Source organism: Argiope bruennichi, chromosome 6 (genome assembly GCF_947563725.1).
Source record: "Argiope bruennichi chromosome 6, qqArgBrue1.1, whole genome shotgun sequence".
In the NCBI taxonomy this organism is placed as follows: Eukaryota; Metazoa; Arthropoda; class Arachnida; order Araneae; family Araneidae; genus Argiope; species Argiope bruennichi.
The window spans coordinates 121,588,152-121,611,232 of record NC_079156.1 but is presented as its reverse complement, the minus strand read 5'-3'; the positions used below and the strand labels follow the sequence as shown (position 1 = coordinate 121,611,232).

General features: G+C 29.7%; 1 protein-coding gene across 1 annotated transcript in view; it reads left to right on the top strand.

Moving 5' to 3' along the window:
• Positions 1 to 23,081, top strand: part of LOC129972473 (metalloprotease TIKI1-like) — a 166,738-nt gene that overhangs the window by 83,491 nt on the left and 60,166 nt on the right. Inside the window, exons 6-7 of the mRNA XM_056086618.1 lie at positions 6,584 to 6,727; positions 11,818 to 11,980. Of these exons, the coding sequence (XP_055942593.1) occupies positions 6,584 to 6,727; positions 11,818 to 11,980 (307 nt within the window). The remainder of the gene's footprint in view (positions 1 to 6,583; positions 6,728 to 11,817; positions 11,981 to 23,081) is intronic.

The window sequence follows — 23,081 nt, the reverse complement described above, 5'->3', positions numbered from 1 at the left end:
AAAATAAGACAAACGTTGCTTTTTATCATGTGAGAACATGATATTGTTTTGACTTGAGGTTTTTGAAGCTGTTTGAAGGCAACAAATTGTTGAAGCCTCAAAATGCATAGGCAACAAATTGGCGATTTATCCCTTTTTTTATTTTGGAGTCGGCTTTCACAGTATGGCTTTTGAAATATCTTTCGTCTGCTAATGTAGTTTTATTCTGTAGTCTGCTTTCACAGTATAGTTTTTCCATTATCTATCGTCTGCTAATGAGGTTTTATTTTGGATCGGCTTTCACTGTTTAGCTTTTGAACTATCTATCGTCTGCTAATGTAGTTTTATTTTGGAGTCGGCTTTCACAGTATAGTTTTTCCATTATCTATCGTCTGCTAATGAGGTTTTATTTTGGATCGGCTTTCACTGTTTAGCTTTTGAACTATCTATCGTCTGCTAATGTAGTTTTATTTTGGAGTCGGCTTTCACAGTATAGTTTTTCCATTATCTATCGTCTGCTAATGTAGTTTTATTTTGTAGTCTGCTTTCACAGTATAGTTTTTCCATTATCTATCGTCTGCTAATGTTGTTTTATTTTGGAGTCTGCTTTCACTGTATAGCTTTTGAATTATCTGTCGTCTGCTGTTGTAGTATTTCCCTTGGAATTCACAGTGCTATTGCCTAACTCGCGCAACGTTTTTTTTAAAAAACAATCCAAACAAGTTAAAATATTGTTTGTTTAATCGATGAAGATTGTTGGTTCAGGGATAATTTCAACTAATTAAAAAAGGTTTATTAGAAAATAATGCAGAAGATTGTCACATTTGGCGATTTATCGCCAGCTAAAGTTATAACTTGATTTCCAAGTTATACATATACATACAGAGAGAGAGAAGTAGAGAAAGGGGGATAGTTTAGGATAGATAGATAGGATAGGGTGATTGTTTCAAACCGGTTTAAATTGGTTAATGACTTAAATTAACTAAGGCAAATAATAACTTTAAAAAGTAATAATGTTCTCACATGATAACTTGAAATTTGCAATAGTAGATTTCATTTTTAATTAATTTTTTTATGACCTTGTTTCAAAAACAAATAATAATTTTTTATGATTATCTGGTGTGTACTTTTTTACATGTCCGTGAAACTTTTAAGCAATCACAACAGGCACACAACTATATACCAAGTAAATGGATACCAAGTGAACCTATCATACGTACTATATGGCCGTACTACCATACGATAGATACTAGGTAAATATTATGTTGATATTAATGAAAAAGATAATCGCGGAGATTTTTTTCTCACAATACCTTAGCAATGATAAGTGGTTCCCGAGGAATGATGCGATCTATTTTACCCTCCATTCGCTAAAAGCAACTCAACAAACAAAAATTGCGCCTGGGACGTTTAACGTCCCTCTATCAAATTTGACATAGAAAAGTAGCTTAAACGTATTAGCGAACTATCAATATTGATTGTTCGCTAATTTTGCCTGCTAACAGCAATTAAATTCCATTAAATCTATAATGTGTTTTCATATTGCCCAAATTAATGATGCGCGCAATCGGCTCTTGACCACTTATGCAGCCTCTTGTAGCATTTTATGAACTATCAACATTGACTGTTCTTCAAATTTCCTTGCTAAAGGTAATTAAATTCCAATCAATCCATAATGTGATTTCACATTTTCTTAGTAAAGATATATCCTATGTGCAATGGATTGTCTTGGTATAATCTAGTAGCATTTTGCCTACTATTATTAACTGTATAAAATTAAATTTGCGGTAAATTTAAAATTTAGAGCTTCTGGAAAAGATCTGCTTTTTGAAATGTTAATACTTCCAAAAGATTACGCTGAAATTCCTAAGAATTACCCTTTTCATCGGGTTTCAGAGCCTGTCAAGATCTTTCAAAATAACTAAGCCAAGAAAACAATAGGAAGTTCCCTTCCTGGTATCGGGGTGGATGTGCCCACATTCTTCCAAGAACTTCTTTACTCTGCCAAGTGAATCACCAAACAAAGAGGGAGCACGGAGTAATTAATTGGGCGTTTCCAAACGAAACAGGGCGCCCACCCTGGCAGCCTGACGTTCGATCTCCGGTCTCTTTTATTTTGGGGATGAGTCGTGATTGACAGGAAGATACCTCCGGAACTGCGACCGGAAAAGTGTCATTTCCGAACCACCCCCGTTGCCAGAAGCAGGGAGATAATCTCGATGCTATAACAAAGCCTGCTGTGACGAATGGCGTTTCCTATTGGCGGAGAAGGGTAGGGTATTTTCAGAAACTAGATTTGTAAATCTGAATGTTGCCCATTTTTGTTATCGTCTGCATAGATTCGTCATTGTTTTCCTAAAAGATTTGGATTTTCCAAGAAAGAAAAATACTTCTGCAGATTCTGCGATTGAATTCAAATACTGTATTTTCCATCACGATTGTTTGATTGACGGATTATAAAACTGATTTTCCTTCAAATATGGAATACTTTTTCTTCCTTTTAAAGAAACCGGCTTTTTCCAAAAATAATAATATATAAATAAATAAAATCGCTGTTGTAAGAACACATTTCCACTAGAAAAAAATTCGAGCATCCATTAAGAAAAGAGTTACTTTATTACTATTTCATGCTGGATTTTAATATAAACGCTTTTATTAAAATCCAATATTCATTTTCATTTACTTTTATTTGATTTATTTCATCTTTGTAACGACAGAATTTTATAATCTATGTTCCACATTATGATTTAATTTCTCTTCCCCTAAATGTTTGAAATTTCATACACATGTGTGTTCTCCAAAATGGAATCATTTGATGTATTTTCTGTTTAATTGATAATTAATCTATTAATTTTAATCAATTTAATTCTATCCTAGTTTTGGAAAGGGATAGTGATCTTTAAAAACGCTTTGAGCTAGATGGTTGAAATTTGGCATACGGTTTTTACAACAAGTTTACAGATGTCTATCAAATTTTGAATAAAATCTATTCAAATGAAACATTTTGTCCGGCTGTTCGAATATACGTTAATACGATAACTACAAAATGAAGAGGTCTAGATAGATAAGTTTCGGTATACAGATTTAACATCTACAGTTAGACACCTATCAAATTTTGAACCAAAACAAACAATGGGTTAATTGTCTGCCGGTCTGCACTTTCAGAAACACGCAAACGCGATAATTCAAAGACGTAATGGCCTAAATATAACAATTAGAGATTTTGTGACTACAGGTGTCTAAGGCGCAAATTCGATTTTCTAATACTATTAACGGCATGCCAGAGAGTAACTGTCAAATAACCGCCAAGGCTGACACAATAGATTCAGTCAAAATGCTAAATTCATGCCGAAAAATATATCGTATACGTTAAATATTCAAAAGTTAGCGTTTTCTGGCATGATAAGTGTATTAGAGAATATGCGAGAAAGTTTGGAGGAGACAACCGCTGGTATTTTCAGATAAACATATTTCGTTCAGAATTATCGTGAAATTCAAATCCTACATTATTCCAGAATTAATTTATGGAGAATAAGATATGCAAACAAACATCAAATACCATTTTCTGTCACTGGATGAGTTTCGTTTTCACTATCAAAAACTTCTAAGTCAATATCATTTGCCGCCTAAAATCTAATAGCAATTGCAATATTTTACATGATAGGATGCAACAATTTGTTATGTAAAAATGCAGCATCGGAAATATTTCTTGTTCTTATTTTTTTCCGAAGATAGCTTTGTCTCAAAAACGAATGTTCACATCAATTATTGCTATCGTGAAAGATAACAGATAACTGAAAGATAGCAAAATGATAAGATAAATCACTGTCTTCTCTCCGCGTAACATTCCTGCGAACTGTTGAACGCACTTTGTTTGATAAGAATTTGACATGATTTTTTTTTTTTTTTTTTCGATGCTGATTTTAAGAACAAAATTTAAACTTTCTCTGCCCATTGGTGGATGGATATCTGACTAGAGTATTGCCTTGGGTCTAGGGATTGCAATACCGGGATACCGAATACCGGTACTTTGAGCCATTTGTACAATTTTTTAATACCGGTATTCACAAGTTTAAATGCCGTTTTTTCGGTATTTACTAGAAATTTTTTAAATTGTCTCCATTATACGTTCAGGGATCGCCAACATAGCAAAATAGTATACGTTTTTGTTTTTATGTCTCCCTAACTAATTAATTAGACTGTGGGTACAAAGTAGCATCGTACAATCAAGAGAAGTGATAAAATACTGTTTGACAACGGATTGTAAAACACTCCGCGCTTTTGTGCATACTTTAGGATGGGTTTAATTCGACAAAATAGGGGTGAGAGGAAAGGTGAAAGGAGGAGATGTTTACATTTAAAAAATGATGAATGAGAGTGATATTGACAATGAAGATAATGACAATATAATTGTTGAAGAAATTGCTAATGAGGATGAAAATTAACCCATCAAGAATTACTAATGAGAAGAATGGGCTATAATAACAAGAATGGGCTAAGGAAAGAGGCGACATGTCTATCAAAAAAGATGCAATTAGTCTAGTTACCAAATAAATAAAATTTTTATAACTACAAATTCTATGAATTATGAGATATTATTAACATTGTGTCAAGTGTAATTGATCAGGTCACTATATATTTCATTACATTCATTTAGTTATTACAATCTTTAAAAACGCTAAGCGTATAATTAAATATAACTGAGTGGGAACTTGGATAATGGGCAATCTGAATTTAAATAAATTAAAGAATAAAATACATATGCATTTTCATGAAGTTATATTATAAAATGCAGTGTATAATGTAAAATGTGAATTAATTTTATATTTTTAACTTTTTCCTTCCTATGTATTTTTAACATGTTTTTTAATGATTTTAAATAGTACTGAAATTTGAATAGTAGTGTAGCACCACTTTAATTGTAACTGTGTATTAATACTTTTTAATAGTACCAATTTGAATAGCACTGAAATAATATTTGTTTAAGTAAATAAAAGATTAAATAGATTGCAGAAACTATCATTACAGTTCCGAGGAACTCAGAATGAATCTAAAATAAGCAAATTTTATTTACCTGTTTTGAGCACTTAATCATACAGAAAGACGAATGAAAGATGTAAGAGTCTCAAAGTATCTTAAAAACATAAAAATTGATAATAAGAATCTAAAAGTTGGAAATATTCGTTCTAGAAAATATTAAAGAATGTATATAAAAAAACAGGAAGTCCTCAGAAACCTTTTTTTTTTTTAATTTTCTGGAATTTATGAAAAGAAACATTTTAACTTAATTTAAAAAACACTTCCTCAAATAAACGCTTGTTTTCTAAAAGCGTTACATCAAAACAAGTATAGTTGACTTGAATATCCTTTGTCTTATTGTAAATAAAATTGTGCATATATCTACTTGTAAATAACTGCACCGAAATCAAAGAAATTTTGTGTATCTATGTATAATTTCAGATAAGGAAAAGAATACTGTCAACTTAATGCTAAATTAATTTGAAATTAAAATTACTAAATCAATAATTAGTAATTAAACGAAATTTTACAATTTTTCGCTGTAATTTTGAACCAATTATCCTTCAAAAAGTATATATTTAAAAAAAAATTATATTATCTTAAAATTCAAAATTTTACTTTTTCAATGATATTATTTTCATTTATCGTGCCTTCAATTTTTATTGATTTGTTTCCAAATATGATATATATTAGAGTAAATGCAGACGATTTTGGAATAATTTATCCAGATGTTTTTAATCGTCTAGTTTAATTCTCATTTGAATTATAAAACATTTCAGACGATAAAAGAATTTTATACATTGTTCATATTTTATAAAAAAATTTAAATTTGAAAGCTTTTTTACCCCGAGCCACATCGAATGTAAAAGTTAGTTTTAAAATAAAATTTCAGAAAAAAGAAAGAAAAAAAATCGCAGCAAATAATTTTATGAAAAATAAACACATCAAAAATATTTCAAAAATAGCAATTTTGCAAATCTTTTGCTTTTTTCATTGATTTAAAAACTGGCAAAAAGGTCTCTTAGAAATTCTCATTGGCCAATTTATCGGGATACATCGAAGATGCAGGGGATTTCATCTCAAGAACTCTGGATCGTGTTTAGTATCTGCTCCCATCTCCTATTTCCTCGAAGGGTGTCTGACATAAATCTTGCAATGTTCCCTTTTGCTGTTTTTCTTTTCATCTTTATTAGATAGAACTTCTTCTGATATAATATGATACAATTTCCTACTCTCATGTCATTTATACCTGAATATAAGATGCATTCAGAGCTTCAATTTCTTATTTATCAGAATCCCGATCAGAAATCTCCATTCTGTTGATACTTTGCCAGCGAGATGGAAATAAAAGGCATTCGGTCACTGATTTTATGGCAATATTATTGTATAACTTTTCCAGTATCGAATTTCTGACTAGGAAATATAGGCATTACCCTAAAGGAATATATGAATTTAAATCGTTTCTTAATTGTTGGTATAAATTATTACTAGGCTGTCCATGTTATTGCCGTTTATAATTTTATCGATCTATTTCATTTTGTTCTATTTATAAAATAATAATGTTTGTAACATTGTCTTTTTCTAGGTATTGTTCGCTCTTAACCAAACTCTGGCCCGATTAGAAGAGCTCCGAAGTGGTCGACCGTCCCCCTTCTACGGCACAGAAGATTTGGTGCGGCACTACAATTGTCGAAATCTCAGTTCTGCCTCTTTTGCCAATCCAGATGTCGTAAGTGTTATCTTTATTTAACCGAGCAGTTTTATTAACTGGCCAAAGTTTTTATTTCATGATTATATGTTTAAATCGCATCTGTGATCATAATATAAAAGATATCCATGTGGAAAAAAACTGAATGGTTATCAATTGGAATCTCATAGATTTTCATTATATTCAAACGATTAATTACTAATTCCGCTGTAGATATTTATAATCAATGAAAAAATTTCAGAACATGCTCGTCCGGGGCCCTTGCCGAGTTTGATAATAATTTACAATTAACCCAATCAATTAGCTATTAATTTCCCCCTTGAATACACATAATTGATCAAAGAAATCAGGACGTGTTCTTTCGTGGCCTTTATCAAAAGTTTAATAAATGGCCAATTTGAGAGATAGACTACTTGGAATACCTCTATAAGACTATTCATTTAAAACTGATGACATAAGTTAGCTACTAATGACGCTTTGGATGCATATAACGCATAAGAAATCAGGACATGTGCAAGACGCAGCCCTTCTTGAGTTAGTAATTCCTGACCAACTTGTAAAGTAGCTACTTGGATTACTACTGCAGATACTTTCGGGATACTTTCTAGTATCCCGAAACTGCTCCTTTTCAAGGATTCTACCTCTCTAAGAGGTGAGGTGTGGAAAGATGAGTTCTTCTTCATTCATTGACCTTGATTTCCGCCAAATTAGATACTTTTTCATTCTGTTTTTTTTTTTTTTTTTCTGTGTTCTTATGTGAGTGTCTCGTCGTTTCTAGTCGTACTATTTTATCGTAATTCAAAATTGTGTTTGATTGTTTATACAGTTAGTTCAAGAGACAAAAAACTTTCAGGAGTGTTACGAGAAATATATTATATAATATTATTAAATACGACTAAGATTATCTACCATTGCTAATATCAAAATGTTATCCAAAAATTCTGTAACAAATTTTTAAAAAGTGTAAAAATAATTTAATTTTATCAGACCTGCCTTTAACATACTAAATATATGATGGGAAACTATTAAATAATAAATAAAGGAAAACTTCCTTCCTGTATTTGAAGCTGGAAAATGTAAAGATTATTGAAAGATCTGGAATGCTTGAGCGGGAATCCCTTGATAAATTGCATATATTTCATTAAATCAATGACAAAGTGAAAATATCATTCCTGTACTTTTTTTTAATGATCCATTCATGTTGAAAGATCTCTTGTGGATGAATTGGCATCTTATTCACTTTCCAAATTCAATTCATGAATGACAAAGTGATTGTTTATTCTTGCAAATATTGATGAAAAAAATTGATTTGTTCGCTCACAAGCGTCCATTACAGTTTCAGAGCTTGGCAAATTGCTTTTTCTTTACAAAATCAATAAAAAAGTAAAAAAGTCATTCCTGCATTTATAGCTGAAAAATGTAAATATTATTGAAAGATCTTTATTTCTTGAACTGGAGTTGAATCGCTTGGCAAATTGTGTATATTTCATTAAATCAATGACAAAGTGAGAAATTCATTCCTGTATTTTTTTTTTTTTTTTTTTTTTGATGATCCATTCATGTTGAAAGATCTCTTGTGGATGAATTGACATCTTATTCACTTGCCAAATTCAATTCATGAATGACAAAGTGATTGTTTATTCTTGCAAATATTGATGAAAAAAATTGATTTGTTCGCTCACAAGCGTCCATTACAGTTTCAGAGCTTGGCAAATTGCTTTTTCTTTACAAAATGAATAAAAAAGTAAAAAAGTCATTCCTGCATTTATAGCTGAAAATGTAAATATTATTGAAAGATCTTTATTCTTTGAACTGGAGTTGAATCGCTTGCCAAATTGTGTATATTTCATTAAATCAATGACAAAGTGAGAATTTCATTCCTGTATTTTTTTCTGATGATCCATTCATGTTGGAAGATCTCTTGTGGATGAATTGGCATCTTATCATTTGCCAAATTCATTTCATCACTTCCCCCAAATCTCATTCCTTTCATCAATGACAAATTGATTGTTTATTCTTGCAAATATTGATGACAAATCAAAAAATTGTTTGCCCACTCACAGGCACGAATTGCAATTTTAGAACATGACAAATTGCTTATGCTTTACTAAATCAATAATAAAGTAAGAACTTCATTCTTGCTGTCATTTCTGAACTATTGGTACTACAAGTACGTTGAAAGAACTTATGTGCGTGAATTGCATTCACCAAATTACAGATGTTTTACTAATGGCGTTGATGACTGGTTATTATGGGAAAAGAAGCTCAAGGCACAAATGGAGCATTTGCATGAAGTAGTAGATAAATTCTTTGGCCTTAATGTAGATTTTTTTTCATCATCTTATTTTCTTGATAACAGTTTTTATGCTTCTTAAACGATTCGTAAGTGCTTTTGATCTGGCCAGAAGGTTACATTAAAGTTCATTAGGTTAAAGACACATACTCATTACCAGAAGAGGATATCATTTAGATTGAGATACATGAAATAAACTGGAAATTAAAAAGCGGTGCAAGTCAGTGATTTGCTCCTTTCAATGCTACTTTTTGCAACCGTGCGGTTGCCTTTTGAAATAAAGCTAAATTGCCTTTATTTAAAAGCCTTTATTAAAACCGAAAAGTTAATATCGCTGCTACTGAGATAATCTTGAAATGTGTCTCTGCATATATTAAGGAAAATTTGATAAAATTGTGAAACTTAATCTAGTACTAACTTAATTGATTATAAATTGGAACATGTTTATGCCAAACGTGATTCTGAAACTTTTCATGGTAATTAGATTGTTCGTTCCTTAATTTGCTTATATATTTACATCGTAAGGTTTAAATACTCAAAAAATCATTAGACAGATTTGGTTGAAAATTTCATAAGGATATTCGATTTTGGTGTTATAAAAAATACCGAATTCCATTTGTATTTGTCATTGCGTTTTTGTTTGTGTGTTCTGCCGAGATGGTCCGATGTCTGTCGAACATTCAAACTGAATCCATTTTCTAATCTTTATATATTCTCTTGCATACCGATTTTCAATATTGATGTAAAGACACAGGGTGGCCGTAAAATAACTTTCCCTCTTTGGAGGCATCTGCAACTAAAACGAATGAATGAAATAAAACCACATTTCATACACAGATTGTGGAAGGCATGGGAAAATGAAGTCCGCAGAAAAAAAGTAGTACCAAAAGTTGCCTATAGGCGAAATACTGGAGGGGTAGGAATACAGTTATGAAGAAATTCATGAAATTCACTGAAAATAATCTTTTGTTCATCAATATTATGTTTCCCAGGATGCCGTTGCAATAATTTCAGTGTTCTGACCTTTCCTGCGTGCAATATATTGCTCTCTCCACTGCTGCACATAAGCTGCCAGTTCGATGTCCATAATAGCCCATCTTATGTTCTATTTCAAGACATGAAGGTTTGCTTAAGAGCAGCCACGGCATTACACTGTCTAGTGTAGAACAGTTTTACCAGTAAAGCATGCTAAGGTAAGGTAAGGTAGGGTCCATATTAAGCACACATCAATAGTCAAAAACGAACTGCTAACAGATCGTTTGCTCGTTCCTTTGTACAAGGAATGTATGGCACTGCTGTCCCGCACGGACTAGTAATTTTACATAATCCATCTCGATATCCAAATTTACTCATTCATACATGGCAGCAGCGCCAATACTTCTCCTGTCGGCAACTTTTAGTACTAATTTTTTTTTCTGCGTAATTTATCTTCCCGCGCCTTCTACAGTCTGTATATAAAATGTGGTTTCATTTTGTTCATTCGTTTTAGTTGTAGAAGCCATCGAACAACAGGGAAAGTTATTTTTATGGCCTCCCTGTTCATGATAAACTTCCTTTATCTATCTTACTGCACTTTCAAGTTATAATTTTTCTCAAACGGAATGGCATACAAGACATAATTTCGCAAATATATCATTTGAATTCATAGAGGTCTTAAACATGAAGATTAATTAAAGTTTGGAAGTTTTATTTAATTTCAATGATTTCTCTATCAGTGCTTCGAACACAGAAAGTAATTAAGGCAAATGATTTAATCTTTGAGCTGGAATAGTAAACATTAACACTTTATGCTCGGATGTCTCCACTCAGGCACCCTTCAAGATATGTATTATTTTGACATTTTTTTTAAATTTTGATTGTTAAAAGTGTATACGAATTTTGTATACGAAGAAATGTATACGAATTTTTCAAGACATTCAACTTAAAATAATTATATATTACTTCTTTAATAAATAATTAATTATAGGAGCAAAAAGCAAGTCCATTATTAGGTGAATAATCAATTATTTATTTGAATCCAAAGAGTAATAAGAATTGAAACAATTAAAAAAAACATCTTTGAAAATTATGTTTTATATATTAATAATAATAAAATAAAGGTTTAAAACTTTCATAATTCCCAGACTAATCAACTAAGTGCCATTTTTTATTGATAATTTAAAATCGTGGCTTCTGAAGTTTTAAACAGAAAGCTTTAAATGTAAAAGAAATTGTTTATGAAAGCAACATTTACAGATTTGGATACTATAGTAATGTTAAATTTTATTAATAAAATAAAAAATTAATTTCATTGCGTCTTGTAATTTCTCGTACTGTATAACTGAGTTCGATTATCAAGTAAAACCTTATCCTTCGACGCACAATTTTCTAACTAAAATTCTGCTCAATCAAAATACATTTTGGTACGTATCATGCCCAAAAGTGGATTATTTTCTTTTACAGTATTATTGCATGATCCAACATATCTTAACACTCTAATAACTTTCTAACCAAGGCTCTGTTTAAAGAAAAGTTTACTTTGGTACTCGACAATCTGAAAACCGAATCACCTTACACAATTTTTAAATTATCAAAGCTCTTCAGTTTTATTATTATCATTATCAAAGTTTTTCAATTTTTTTTATCATCAGTGCTCTTTAGTATCTTATTATCAATATTCTTCATTTTTTTTTTATTATCAATATTTAGATTTGGTATCTTATTTAAAATAAGCTTGAAGATAAAGCTTTTGAATGACGAGTTCACACTTAATACCATTGTACCTTTAAACCTTTGCTGTCTAATATGAAGCACCTCTGAAGCATATTATTTTTTTCAGCTGTCAGACAGCGGGGATGCATCAGACGAGCTTTTGTCCAAAAACATTAACCAGTATTTCCGCCAAGAGCTGATCGAAAAGAGGAATGCTCGCATGGCTCACAGAGTTCTTCAGCTTCTGCAGCAATACCCAGACGAGAGCTTCTTTTTTGCCTTTGGAACAGGTATCTGTCCTTCCCGATCATCTTTTTTATTGTTTTAATGGATATCATCTCTGGAAAGGCTCAAGCAAGCAATGTTATTATGTTAGCGCACAATATCCACCAATATATTCACGATATTGGCTGGCATTCAGAACATCGAACACCATCATTGGATATATCGTACAATATTTTGTGCTAATAGTGTATTCATCTGGTCAAATTCATTTTAAAGCTAAAGTCCGAGATTGTGATTTAGAGAATACGACTTATTACTTATTTACATTTAAAATGACCTGACGCTATAAAGAACTACAAAATGACGCACATGGCTTGAAGTTTGCCGCTGAAAATTGGTCGGTAAGTTTCAACAAAAAGCAGGACATTATTTTGATCAAATCTCCTACTTACTGATGTTATCTTCTACTCAGAACACCAGTTCCAACCTGTGTAAATATAACTATGTAATGCCACATAAACACGGTCTAACTGAATGCCTACCATTTGGAGAAAAGTGCTTAAAAGTTGTTAACTGAAATAGCATTTATTATTTTTCTAATTTTAAAAGTCTTTGAATCTTATGCTGAAATTTTCGCTTGGAAGTTTTAGATTAGTGGCTAATCCGAACTCTTCACATATACGCGTACCTCTGCGCATGCGCCAGCGATTCAGCAGCTAGGGATGAGAAAATATAAAGATGTGTTTTCTTAGTCCTTATACTGGCACGAAAAAGTGAATGCATGTTTATAAAATTGTTAATTGAAATCTGAATGAATCGTCTTGGTTTTAATTAAGATTAATATTTACTCATTATTAGAATAGATATACGACAATCTTCTGATAACCACCATTATTTCTCTGTAGAATACGAAAGAAGTTTGGCGAAAAAATCTCGGCTTGGCAACTTGAACAGTTTTAGGTTCAAAATTTCATTCCATAAAATGTCCTTTTTGTATGTAGTCTTGGTGTACGTTCAATCTGGTGTCGAGGATTGAATGCTATTTTCAAGTTATTGTCGTCTTAATTATTGTCTTCGTCATTTGGCAATGGTTCAGAATTGAGGAAAGTTTAACAAAACAATTCTTGTGTTTTGTAGAAGGTGTTTAGCATTTTCACTTCTAATAACTTTTGTGCTGCGCTGTTGATATGTCATCAGCAGATGTCACATATGCTTTTCACGTCAACTGAAGAAAACCACAAATTTGATGTGTAAAATTTTGTCTATATGCATTACATTTGGGGGGGGGGTGGATCCGTTTTGCCATTTATCCTCAAAAAGATTAAATAAATGCCAAATTTTGTAAAAAGGAAGTTATTTTCTTTTTAAGAGAACTTAAATAAAAATACATTATAATTAAAATATATTTTCAGTATCTCCAATAAGTCGCATTTATTATCAAAAAGCAGCCAAGTTTATTGTGCTGTAAAACATTTACCCTTATATCTGAACATTTTAACTAACAACTTTACGAAAAAATTCGAAAAAAGAGAAGAAAACCGTGCAGATGTAGATATTAATATTACGAAAGTAGGTTAGAGTGCACCATTAGAGCATATCACACGTCGATTAATTTTTTTTCCTTCAGTTGCTCTAATTACTGAAATCCTGCTTTGAAAATTCGCCGCATTTTTTTGAAGCTGTTCCTTTTTCAGATCTTTCTAGAATTTTATTGACCTGTTCTTGGTACAGTATTGTCAAATAAAAGCACTTTAGTCATAAAACTGCAAAAAATCAGCCAACCTGCCAACAAGAACGGCGTCATTCCTCATCCCCATTGTCCTCCGTCTCCGACTGACACCCATAAATCTCCCACGGCATCACCGCCAATTATTGGCTGAATGGACTTTAATTCGGTTCTCTTTGTCCAAGAGCAGTTTGGATTTCGTGGATCACACCAGTTAGGTGGGAAGTTCCTGTCATTCACAAAGGGAAGTCATTGAATGCGATGTAAAAGCGTAATGAAAGGATCGTAGTTAAGATATTCAAGCCAATTACTTCGCTGCAACGTTTCTGAAGTTTATCGAATTCCCTAATCATTTACAGCTGATAAAAAGTTTATGATCCTAACTTTCAGTGAAATTGTATTATCTCTTAGTATCACATCATGGATACTTTTAAGTGAATATACGTATTTAAGATGTTAAAATTATGATGTTCAAGTTAAAATATGAAGACATTTAAGGTATAAAAGTTGAAATATGAAGATACTTAAGTTGAAATATTAAGCTAAAACCGGAGTTAAGATATAAATCCCAATTACTTCGCATCAACATTTCTGAAGTTTATCTGATTCCCTAATCATTTACAACTGATAAAAAATTTACGATCCTAACTTTAGTGAAATTAATATCAAATCATAGGTAATTTTAAATTTAGATATTTAAAATATTTAAATTAAGATATTTAAGATAATAAAGTTAAAATAGTGAGATATTTAAGACATAAAATCAAAATTATTAAGATATTAAAGTTAAAAGATTGAGATATTTAAGATAATCATCCCAATGACTTCGCTGCAATATTTCTGAAGCTTATTGGATTCCCTAATCATTTACAACTGATAAAAAGCTTACGAAATAAACTTTGAGTGAAATTACATTATCTCTTAGCATCAAATCATGGGTACTTTTAAGTGAATATATTTAACATATTAAAATTTTGATGTTTAAATCAAAACATTGAGATATTTAAGATATTAAATTTAAAATATTAAGGTAAGACCGGAGTTAAGATATAAATTCCAATTACTTTGCATCAACATTTCTGAAATGTATTGGATTTCTTATCATTTACAGCTGATAAAAAGTTTACGATCCTAACTTTCAGTTAAATTAATATCAAATCATGGGTACTTTTAAGTGTACACATTTAAATTAAGCTAATAAAATTAAATATTAAGCTATTTAAGATATTCAAGACAGTTAAGTTAAAATATTAAGATATTCTTGAGATATATAAGGAAAGACTGGAATAAAGATATTCATCCCAATTACTTCGCTGCAACATTTTTGCAGTTTATCGAATTGCTTGATCATTTACAACTGATGAAAAGTTTACGATCAGTAAAACTTAGTCAGATTTACCTAACTTTCAGTTAAATTAATATCAAATCATGGGTACTTTTAAGTGTACACATTTAAATTAAGCTAATAAAATTAAATATTAAGCTATTTAAGATATTCAAGACAGTTAAGTTAAAATATTAAGATATTCTTGAGATATATAAGGAAAGACTGGAATAAAGATATTCATCCCAATTACTTCGCTGCAACATTTTTGCAGTTTATCGAATTGCTTGATCATTTACAACTGATGAAATGTTTACGATCAGTAAAACTTAGTCAGATTTACCTAACTTTCAGTTAAATTAATATCAAATCATGGGTACTTTTAAGTGTACACATTTAAATTAAGCTAATAAAATTAAATATTAAGCTATTTAAGATATTCAAGACAGTTAAGTTAAAATATTAAGATATTCTTGAGATATATAAGGAAAGACTGGAATAAAGATATTCATCCCAATTACTTCGCTGCAACATTTTTGCAGTTTATCGAATTGCTTGATCATTTACAACTGATGAAAAGTTTACGATCAGTAAAACTTAGTCAGATTTACCTAACTTTTAGTAAAATTAGTAACAAATCATGGGTTCTTTTTAAGTGTAGATAATTAAGATATTTACATTAATAAAATTAAAATATCAAGATATTTAATATATTAAAGTTAAAATATTAAGATATTTAAGACATTAAATTCAAAATATTAAGATATTTAAGATATTAAAGTTAAAATAATGACATATTTAAGATAAGAACAAAGTCAAGATATTCATCCCAACTACTTAGCTGCAAAATTTCTGGAGTTTATTGGATTCCCTAATAATTTACAAATGATAAAAAGTTTACAGTCCTAACTTTCATTGAAATTATATTATCTCTTCAAAGATACTTCATCAAATCATAGATACTTTTGAGTGACGATATTTAAGATATTAAAATTAAAATATTAAAATTTAATGTTATGATATTTAAGGTAAGATTGAAGTTAAAGATATTCATCCCAATTATTTTGCTGCAATATTTCTAAAGTTTATACGGATTTCCTAATCCTTTACAGCTGATAGAAAGCCTACGTTTCTAACTTTCAATGAAATTATATGATCTCTTAATATCAAATCATTGGTATTATTTCGCAATTCAAAATATTTTGAATAATTAGGTCTAGATAAAAGTTTACTGTTGATATTTGCTTGTTGATAATTATATTAAATTGTATTATTTCGAATTGTATTGTTTATTTGTGTATCGAATATATTTATTATTTATAAGATGGCTTGATATCGTATGTGTAATTGTCAGATACATAATTCAAAAATTGCTGGATCCAGTACAATAAAATTTAGCTTGTAGTTACTTCTTGGATAGTAAGTGCTCACTTAAAAAAATATTAAATATTCTTAACTTTTGGCGAGCAGCTTATTCATCTAGAATATCGATTTTCCTGACTATCAAATTATTAAAATGGCTTACATTTATTTAAAATTTCACTTCATTATATGAAACTGAAAAACATGAATTAAATAAAATTAATCTACTAGAAACTGCTGCGCTCGCAAATTTAAAAAAATGTATATACTGTGAAACAAAACTAAAATCAAAATTCTATTTCTTAGCCTTTTTTTTTTCTTGAATATTAATTTTAACATTGAAAAAAACCCATATGATTGAATAATTAGATTTAACAATGAAATTATTATGAATTCCTTGTAGCAATAAAATAAAAATGTTGCTAAAGATTACGTATAAAATAAAATTTAAAAAAATATATTTAAATTAAGTCGATATGGAAATAAAATCACTGTTATCAAAAAGATAATTTTCTTGAGTTTTTTTTCCCTTTATATAAATCGAATTTTAATAATCAAAATATTTTGCACATAAAATAATACCCTATACTACTTTTGTAATTGAGTTCTAAATGCCTATCTTTAATTATGCTGTTATTTAAGACGAGGATTCAAGGGGTTAGAGCAGAAAAAAATAATCCTTTATTTTAATTGATTTATTGAAAGAAACAGTTGGAGAACTAAGTGCAGTTTTGTATTAAGAATATCATCAATGGTAAAAATTAAAATGTCAGGAGCAATTAATGTTCATATTGAAAATCCCATGAATATTAAAGAGGAAATATTATTGAAAATTTGAAAAGAGAAAATATTATACAAAATCTTTGACTTAGCCTTGTAATTAATTTATTGGAATATCATCCCCCCCCCCTCCCTTAATCATAAAAAAAAAGCCTTCAATTAAATAACAACACGCGAACTCAATAAAGAAAAAGTCGGTAAAATGAACTAAATATCTTTTTCTACTAACTGAAAATATCAGTTCTGTTTTCTCAATCTTTTTTCCTTATTAAAATTCTACTTAATTTATATTCACACTTCATCGTAGATTTATATTTTCTCACATTAAAAAAATTCTGTACAAATCGGCTACATTATTACTTTTGCCATTCACAATTTTTCTAGAGCTATCTATATCAACTCATTTTTAAAAAAGGAAACATTATGTAGTAATCTTTTCTTTAGTCTCGTAATTAATTTATTACGATTAATTAATTTAATTAGTCTAATTAATTTAGTTATTAAATATTTAATTCATTAATTTAGTATCATTATTAATTTATTTTAATATTATTTCTTTTTTTCTCCTAACTTTAAAAAAAATGAATTTTTTTTACAAATAATCTTTAAGTAAATAAAAACACGCGAATTCAATTTTTAAAAAAATCAGAAAATGCATTAAATATTTTTTTTCTACTTGCCCAAAATATCAGTTCTGTTTTATCAATCTTTTTTCTTTTATTAAAGTTTTACTTGATTTATATTCACACGTCATCGTAGATTTATATTTTCGTACATTAAAAGAGTTCTATAAAAAATCGTCTGCAGTATTACTTTTGCCATTCACAGTTCTTCTAGAACTATTTATATCAAGTCATTTTGAAAAAGAAAATATTTTGAAGAAATCTTTGTTTTAAACTTGTAATTAACTTATTGGAATACCATTTCTTTTCTTTTTTTTTCCTTAAACTTAAAAATTTTACAGATAGCCTTTAAATAAATACGCGAACTCAATAAAAAAATTAAAAAAAAAAAAACAGAAAATGTGTTAAGTATCTTTTTTTGCTCGCTCAAATATCAGTTGTTTTCTCGGTCTTTTTCTCTTATAAAATTCTACTTAATTTATATTCACACTTCATCGTAGATTTATTTTTCCGCAAATTAAAAAAATTCTATAAAAATCGTATGCCACTATTACTTTTGCCATTCACAATTCTTCTAAAGGGAAAAAAAAACAAAAAACAATTCCGGCCAGTATCGGAGGCCGCCGAGTACGAGGCTATCGATCTTATTCTTTTTCTGTTTTTCGTTGCTGCTAATGAAGGGTTATGTTCTGCGGTTCTTTTGAAGTTCCCTTTAATAACAGAGAAGTCCCTGCCGGCTTTTTTATCGAGAGGAATTTTATCTTTTTGTGCGATTGAGCACGCGACTCGGATGCTTGTTTACGTCACCAAAAGTGCGGTTTTCTTATCGAAAAAACCGCCAACCATCCATTACAAGCGGGCCCGGGTGAACGCGTGTCTAAATACACGAATGACCGCGAGCTTGTGTGTAATCCGCCAGAATTGCCTGCGCGATCGGTTATCATGTAACAGATTGTCAGATTGTTTGGAACGTACATTTATCCTGATAGGCCTTGTCAAGATTGCTTTGAAGAAGGGAAAAAAAAATAAAATGACCTCCTTTTGTTGAGGAAAATTTTATTTAATTCTCTTCTGAAGGGGAAAAAAAGCCTTTGCATTTTAGTTTCGATTTTTTTTTTTTTTAATTTACTCCACCACCCTTCATCTCCCGAAAATACCTTCCCAACAGATTCGATTATTCAAACTTGAATAATGTGCGTACAAGTGTATGTGTATACAATATACCATTAGTGCAGTTAATCACACATCGTTAAGAAAATAACTCATCAGTCTGAAAAAAAATAACTTGTATAAATACTATCCACGATGAATTAAGACAAATTAATTATGATTAATTATATTATGAAGTAATTTAAACATCTCAATTTGACCGAGGAAACAATTATTTATATATCCAAATACGCACCTTCTGGATTGAATATTTGTAAGATGGTCTTGGATTTAAAATGAAAATTTGATTAATTTTGTATGGAGAACAAGAAATAAAGAAAAAGAAAAAATTATATATATGTTTTTTTACTATGTTTATTTAAATGTAATAAAATTAATATATATCTCTTGTAGTAAAAAAATTATTATAAAAATCGTTAATAAATATAACCCATTCAAAAAACAATATTATGTCACTAAATGACAATCGCTTGTTGATATTTCTTCGAGATTCTGCATAAAACTTCAAAATTGTCTGCGCCATTGGTTAGCGTGAATTGGAATGTCAGATTTCTAATAAGGTGTATTTATTCTGATAGACCTTATCTCAAAATAACTTTGAGAAAAATAAATCTTACAAGATGCAAAAAAAACTTTCTTGTTTCGATATGAATATCTGATTTGTGTGATATACATACCAGTATCCCTTAGTATAGTTAATTAATCCTCGGTGCAAAAATAATGATTAATCAAGTTAAAAATTAACGTGCATAATTAATAATCTAAGAATAATTGCAACGAATTATTAATAATAAATCATGTCGTTTGATACATTTTACATAATTTTTTTTCGGTGAGTCATTTAATTTATATAATCATTTGTAATAAGCAAACGATTAGCAGAAATTAATATTCGCGAGCGATATTTTTAGCACGAACAGATCGTAAGCTGGTATTCAATTTATAGTGAATTCATATGGTATTTTTTTCCAGATAGTTGAGAAAACAAAAGTAAAAAATAAAACTGCATAATTTCTTACTGTGTTTTTATAAAGTAATAAAATTAATACATTACATACAGTGGCTCAAAAGATTGAGAGTACACCTTACGTTTGCTTGATAAATACGACTTTCAATATAAATAAAACATTACCGGGAAGTGCAAATTTGTTTTTATTTTTACACATAACAAATGGTTTAATTTAGAGTAAAAATAAAGAAAAATCAACGGAAAATTTCAAAATTGAAAATTTTCAGAAGCATTTTAAATAGACATACGCAGAATTTTGCCTCAAAAAATTGAGAACACACCAATGAAATGTTTGCAATATCACGCATAGAAATAAAGTGTCACTATTAAATTGCATATCCTTTTGGCTCTTATAATGGTCTCTAAACGTCATGGTACCGATTCGTCCAATTTTTGGTGGTATCTGAAGATATTTTACCCCATTCTTCTTGCACCACTTGTTTTAAAAGGGTTTTGTTTCTAATTTCGTATTTTTGAACCACTTTTTCGAGTATGGCCCACGAATATTCAATGGCATTGATGTCAGGGTACTGTGGTGGTGTGTGTAACTGTTGTTTACAATGAAAAAGACATCATATTTTGACGTTACGTGCATTCTGTTTGGGGTCGTTGTCCTGCTGGAAAAGAATTTCCATCTAAACCCAAATTTTTAACACTTTCCTTTAGATTGCTGCTACCATATGGTTCATCCAACTTGTTGCAGAAACTTTTTAAATCATAGGCAGAAGTGTAAATGCTGAAACTGTGCTAAATATTATTAGACAAGCTGGATATAAAAGTAGCATTGTTAGAGAGAAACCATTCATCAGCTTGCAAATTCAGAAAAAGTATTTGAAGTTTTCAAAAACTCATCAATTGAAGACCAATAACCTTTGGAGGAAATCTATATTTAGTAATGAAAGAAACCTCAACATTTTTTGCAGTAACAACCATCTTACTGAATGGAGAAAGCCTAATACTGTTTTGTATCCAAAAAATTTATGTCCTACAGTTAAACATGATGATGACTCCGTGATGATTTGAGGTTACATGGCTTCATCCGGGGTAGGAAATTTAATTTTTATAGATGGCATTATAAATGATTCGGTTTACTTGGATATACTTCGCAGCAATCTAAAGGAAAGTGCTAAAAATTTGGGTTTAGATGGAAATTTCATTTTCCAGTAAGACAACGACCCCAAATAGAATACCCGAAACTTCAAAATATGGTGTCTTTTTCATTGTAAATAGCAGTTACACACACCACCATAGTACCCCGACATCAATGCCATTGAATATTCGCGGGCCATACCCGAAAAAGTGGTTCAAAAACACAAAATTAGAAATAAAACCTATTTACAACAAGTGATGCAAGAAGAATGGGGTAAAATATCTTCAAATACCACCAAAAATTGGTGAAATCGGTACCATGACGTTTAGAGGCCATTATAAGAGCCAAAAGACTTGCAATTGATATTGCAAAAATTTCATTGGTGTATTATCAATTTTTTGAGGCAAAATTCTGCGTATATTTATTTAAAATGCTTCTGAAAATTTTCAATTTTGAAATTTTTCGTTGATTTCCTTTATTTTTACTCTAAATTAAACCATTTGTTATGTGTAAAAATAAAATCATGTTTGCACTTCCCGGTAATGTGTTATTTATATTGAAAGTCGGATTTATGAATTAAAAGTAAGGTGTACTCACAATTTTTTGAGCCACTGTGTCTTGTTCTAAATGATAAATTTCAATGAGCATTTGGTAGTGAATATAATTCATTCTAAAATCCTGTTTTTTAACAAGTTTTATAATCGCTTATCTAGATACATTATTAACAGGGTTAGAATTTTATTAATTCACATTTGAGACTCAGAATTTAAGTTTAATAAAATATACGAGTACACATAATATAAATAAAGTAATAAAAAAAGCATAAGTAAAGTTTTAAAACTTAAAGTAATAATAATTTGAATGTAGTGAGAATAACAAATTTCTCTTTTTCTATGTAAGATATGTGACTACGTTCGAGATGAATTTTTGAAAAATGTTCGAAAACTGCTATATTTTTTAGTATTTGCATAAAAAAAAGATAGAAAAAACATTTATGAAACCAAAATATACCCGTTAAGTATCAAAAGAATTTTTTAAAAAAAATTGAAAAAAAAGGCATTTTTTGGGGGGTGGAAGGCTAAAAATTGATATAAAGCAAAAATCTTCCAGTTTAGATGTTTATCAAATGATTTGCTTAAAATGTTGCATATAGCTTAAGGAATATATTATTTAATATCTGAACTAAAAAGTGAGCCGTATTTCTTTCCATTCTTTAAATAACTACTGACGTTCGACTGATAAATAATACGACATTTTCAGGTTTTTTACACTGTGAAGTACTAAAACGACCATAAAATATTTATAAATGAATAGATTACTTATTCTCTAGTTCAGGAACTGCCGAACATATTGAGAAATTAGCATACCAAATTTGAACAATTAATAGGCATCAGATTTTAATTTATGAAGTTTTTCGTATGAAAATTATATTATATTCTATATTTGTGTAAACAGCATCTAAAGATTGAAAGATGTATGTAAATATAAATATAAAAATGAATGTAATTTCTGAAAAAAATTTCCAAAATTTCCAAAGAACTTAGAAACAAAATTTTAAAGATTTTATAAAGAAAGTTGTTCAAACATTAGGAATATTAAATAGGAAAAAAAATCATAATTTTGCATAGAATTGACTTTTTACAGCAGTCATCTACCATAATAAATTGCAGTGATCAATGAACTACCAATTTTAATACAAAAACGATATTTACTTATCTAGATATATCTATATACGTATATGTATCCTGTGCATAATCTTCTAAAATTACGTTGTTACAGTTACTACTTATCAAATTACTTGTTTGCTACTTGTTAATTATCCTTGGAGGTTACTCCATTGTTGGATATCATATATTATATATATAATTTAACATTAAACCATCCGATATACTAAAAGGTGTCCGAAAATGAACGCAAGATTTGAATTTGCCACCATTCGTGCAGTAAAGTGTTGGCATCTCTATTAAAAAAAAAAAAAGTTTGACAACTGATAGTTTAGGGTTAGTAAAAACGGTGCGTTCGTTACATGATAGAACATGTTAGCTCAAGATTTGAATTAAATAAAAAAGAAACAATTTTATT